Below are 4460 nucleotides of genomic sequence, written 5' to 3'. Positions count from 1 at the left end.
CGCACCACCCGGCGCGCCACCCGCCAGGTAGCGGCAGCCTCAGCCCGGATCCCGAGCGGAAGCCCGTGCCGGAGCCTCAGCCAATCCTCGCCGGGAGCGGAAGTGACGTCGCCAGGCCTCGCCCGCACGGAAGCCGCAATCGCTTCGGGTCGGGGCGCCAAGATGGCGTCCTCCGCCTCCGCTCGCGCTCCCGCGGGGAAGCGAGTTGTGAATCAGGACGAACTGCGGCGGTTGATGAAGGAGAAGCAGCGTCTCAGCACCAACCGGAAACGGATAGAATCTCCATTTGCGAAGTACAACCGTTTGGGGCAGCTGAGTTGCGCCCTGTGTAATACGCCGGTGAAGAGCGAGCTCCTGTGGCAGACCCACGTTCTGGGAAAGCAGCACCGGGAGAAAGTGGCCGAGCTGAAAGGCGCGAGGGAAGCCACCCAGGGACCGTCCTCCAGCGCAGCGCCTCAGTCAGCCAAGAGGAAGGTGCCGGACGCCGATGGCCAAGATGCCAAAAGACTCAAGGCCTCCCCGCTGCCTCAGGTGCAACCCTCCACATCCGCTTTGCCCACCAACTTTGACAAAGCAGGGAAGGAATCCACCAGAGCGACCCTCAGTAAGGCTTCGGGACTCGGTTTACTCCCTGATTATGAGGAGGAGGAGGAGGAGGAGGAGGAAGAGGAAGAGGGAGGAGGAGGGAAAGGAGGGGACTCGAGCAAGCAGCCGCCCGACGCACAGGGCAAGGACCACTCGCTTTCCTCCCCGAGGGAGGCAACAAGTAGTATGCTGCCAAGCGGTTTCTCGGATACAAATCCCCCCAAGGCCCCCTTAATTCCCCATTCAGGGTCAATTGAAAAAGCAGAAATACACGAAAAAGTAGTGGAAAGGAGAGAAAACACAGCGGAAGCATTACCAGAAGGCTTTTTTGACGACCCTGAGATAGATGCAAGGGTACGAAAGGTTGACGCCCCAAAGGATCAAATGGACAAAGAGTGGGACGAATTTCAGAAGGCCATGAGACAAGTCAATACCATTTCCGAAGCCATAGTTGCTGAAGAGGATGAGGAGGGACGGTTGGACCGGCAAATTGGGGAGATCGATGAGCAGATAGAATGTTACCGTCGGGTGGAAAAGCTTCGGAATCGCCAGGATGAAATAAAAAATAAGCTTAAGGAGGTTCTGACTATAAAGGAACTGCAGAAAAAGGAAGAGGAGAATATTGACAGCGATGATGAGGGAGAACTACAAGATCTGCTGTCACAGGACTGGAGGGTAAAAGGGGCTTTGTTATAGGGTTTCAAGACCCAAGATTTTTACACCCTCTACAATGGTACGAAAAGTGCTGTTTCTGGGTATGATTACTGGTTCCTTCGTGCGTGGAGATTTGGTGACCTAACTGGGTTGTTGACATACAATGAGCCTGTGAAGATAGCACTTTTGAAAATTGGTGTAAAATATTTTTGAGGTGAGGTTGTTTTTGCAATTTTTGAGCTATTGTATACTAAAATGTCAACTTTTTTCACACGTTAAGTGAATAATTTTGCGTTGTCAAATCTGTAAGCTGTAAATATTGTACCTCGTTAAATATATATTTACTTAAGTAATTCTGTTTTGAAATTTATAAATAAATAGAAGCCAGGCTAACAGACAAGCTTTTAGATAAAAACCAAGTGTGGCATTTGGGATATATGTGTTTTTTCTTTTCTGATCCCCTAAATCAACTCAACTTCCTGCAGCAGGAGGGTTTTGTAGAAAGGTGGGGAAGAGGGTTTGTTTTTTGCTTTTAAGAATACTATTTATAAACACTATAAGTCATTCAGGGCAAATCAGTTCTCTGAGTATTGTTTCTGTTTCAAAAACATGCACTACGAGAACATGGGAAAATATATGACCAAACCTCCTTAACCCAATTGTTTCTCTTGATTAAACCAATGATTCTTGGATGTGATGTAGGTGCACATGAAGATCACCTGCCAAGCTATTGAAAAGGTGCCTATGAAGTACCTTGGAGCTTTTAAAAAATTCGTGTGCCCAGAACCTACCATTAAATATTCAGTAACTCTGTGGAGTGGGGCCCAGGTATCTGTATTAGTTCTGAAAGCATCCCAGGTTGTTCTAGTATATGCCAAAGTAGAAGGGTCATGTTTAGGTCGCCCTAAATCCAGAACCCATCTATATGTTTTCACGCTTTGTTTTTTTAAATACCGCTTTCCATAAGTTTATCATCTACTGTATAAAAGAAATACCACCTTTTAGGTTTCATCCAGTCTTAAATTTATTACATTTCATAGTTAAATAAGGGTTCAGAGTTGCTGTCCATTGTAGGGAGGATAAGTTTTTTCTCAAGGAGTAACAATAAGCTTGTTCCAGTCACTCACGAACTGTTGAAATCACTCCTTTTCCCTTTGGCAATAGAGATATTCAAGCGAAAAAGGAATTAGCAGTGTTCCAGAGGTAGAAATGCATATGGCATACTCAAATGAAAGTGTGTAGTAATGATGATAATAACTAAAACATAGCCTTTACCTTGGTTCTAAGTGGTTCTAGGTGTTTTACATAAACCAAATCTAGTTGCTCTAAAGCTCAGTTGTTGGGGGCCAGGGTGGCTCAGTCGATTAAGCATCTGCCTTCAGCTCAGGTCATGATCCTGGGGTCCTGGGATCAAGCCCCACGTCGGGCTCCTTGCTTAGTGGGGAGCCTGTTTCTCCCACTCCCCCTGCTTGTACTCTTTCTGTCAAATAAAATCTTTAAAAAAAAAGTTTAAAGCTCAGGTTTTATGAAGAATACCAAGAGTTAAGGTATGAAAAAGCCTCACTTGGATGCTAGGTGAAGGAATTATTCCTGTCAGCAGTGTAGGAAAAATAGAAGTTTTTGAGCAAAAAATATTTGCAAAAACAATTACGGAAGATGATTTTAGTTGCAGTGTATAAAATGGAATGAATGTGGATAGGAAACGCTGTGAGACTACTTGGAAACAGATTTTAAAGGTAAAGTGAACAAGACAGTTACGGACTGAGAGTAAACAAAGTTGAAAAATTTCACAGGAAAGGCTAATATTTTAGTAGAGGTAGAAGAAAAACAGGAGGGATAAAGATGAAATTCACAGGCATGGGGGTTTTTAGTGTGGGTTCCTAAAAAAGTTATCTAACACTTAACTGAGCAAATTAACTGTCTTTGGCAGAAAGTCTTTCCTTGAGCTGTCAGCTGATTGGTAATAGCTTTGATTTGATAACAGCCTGCTTTCAATGTATAAACCCACAAGTACAATTTTCTATCATCCTTCAGTTTTATTTTAAAGATTTTGTTTATTCATGAGACACAGAGGCCAAGACATAGGCAGAGGGAGAAGCAGAGTCCTCGAAAGAAGCCCAATGTGGGACTCGATCCTCAGACCAGGATCATGCCCTGAGCCAAAGGCAGACACTCAACCACTGGGCCACCCAGACGTCCCCACTTTTATTATTTTAATTTATTTTTTTTAATTTTTATTTATTTATGATAGTCACAGAGAGAGAGAGAGAGAGAGGCAGAGACATAGGCAGAGGGAGAAGCAGGCTCCATGCACCGGGAGCCTGATGTGGGATTCGATCCCGGGTCTCCAGGATCGCGCCCTGGGCCAAAGGCAGGCGCCAAACCGCTGCGCCACCCAGGGATCCCCACTTTTATTATTTTAGAGTGAGAAAATACAAAGGTGAGTTTGATAGTAGGCCCTGTTCTACATTGGCTTAAGAAGCTAGGCTGATGATCTAGCAGAGCACCGCCCATTTAAAAATACGGGGCAAGCCACATATATATTTTCAATTTTCTAGAAGCCACATGAAAAAGTAAAAAGAAATATGAAATCAATTTTAATGTTGGGAGGCCTGGGTGGCTCAGCAGTTGAGCATCTGCCTTTGGCTCAGGGTGTGATCCTGAAGTTCCGGGAGTGAGTCCCACATCGGGCTTCTTGCTTGGAGCCTGCTTCTCCCTCTGGCTATGTCTCTGCCTCTCTCTCTCTGTCTCTCATGAATAAGTAAATAAAATCTTTTTTAAAAAATTAGTTTTAATGTATTTTATCTAATATATCCAGAATAGTCACTTTTGAATGTATAATCAATATTTTTTTAAAGATTTTTATTAATTTGGGCAGCCCTGGTGGCTCAGTGGTTTAGTGCCGCCTTCACCCCAGGGCCTGATCCTGGAGACCCGGGATCAAGTCCCACATCAGGCTACCTGCATGGAGCCTGCTTCTACGTCTGTCTATGTCTCTGCCTCTCTCTCTCTCTCTCTCTCTCTCTCTCTCTCTCGTCTCTCGTGAATAAATAAAATCTTTAAAAAAATTAAAAAAAAATAAAAAAATAAAAAAAAGATTTTTATTAATTTATTCATGAGAGAGAGAGAGAGGCAGAGACATAGGCAGAGGGAGAAGCAGGCTCCCTCTGGGGAGCCCAATGCAGGACTCAGTCCCAGAACTCCAGGATCACGACCAGAGC

General features: G+C 44.6%; 1 protein-coding gene across 1 annotated transcript; it reads left to right on the top strand.

The window, feature by feature from the left end:
* The first annotated feature begins 162 nt into the window (after window positions 1-162).
* On the top strand, window positions 163-1673 carry ZNF830 (zinc finger protein 830). Its single transcript, XM_025440106.3, has one exon. It carries the CDS (start codon window positions 163-165, stop codon window positions 1279-1281), a length of 1119 nt encoding a protein of 372 aa, XP_025295891.3. The 3' UTR covers window positions 1282-1673.
* Window positions 1674-4460: the final 2787 nt, after the last annotated feature.

The sequence above is a fragment of the Canis lupus genome, chromosome 9 (assembly GCF_003254725.2).
Source record: "Canis lupus dingo isolate Sandy chromosome 9, ASM325472v2, whole genome shotgun sequence".
NCBI classification, from domain to species: Eukaryota; Metazoa; Chordata; class Mammalia; order Carnivora; family Canidae; genus Canis; species Canis lupus.
This window is presented reverse-complemented; position numbering and strand designations above follow the sequence as displayed.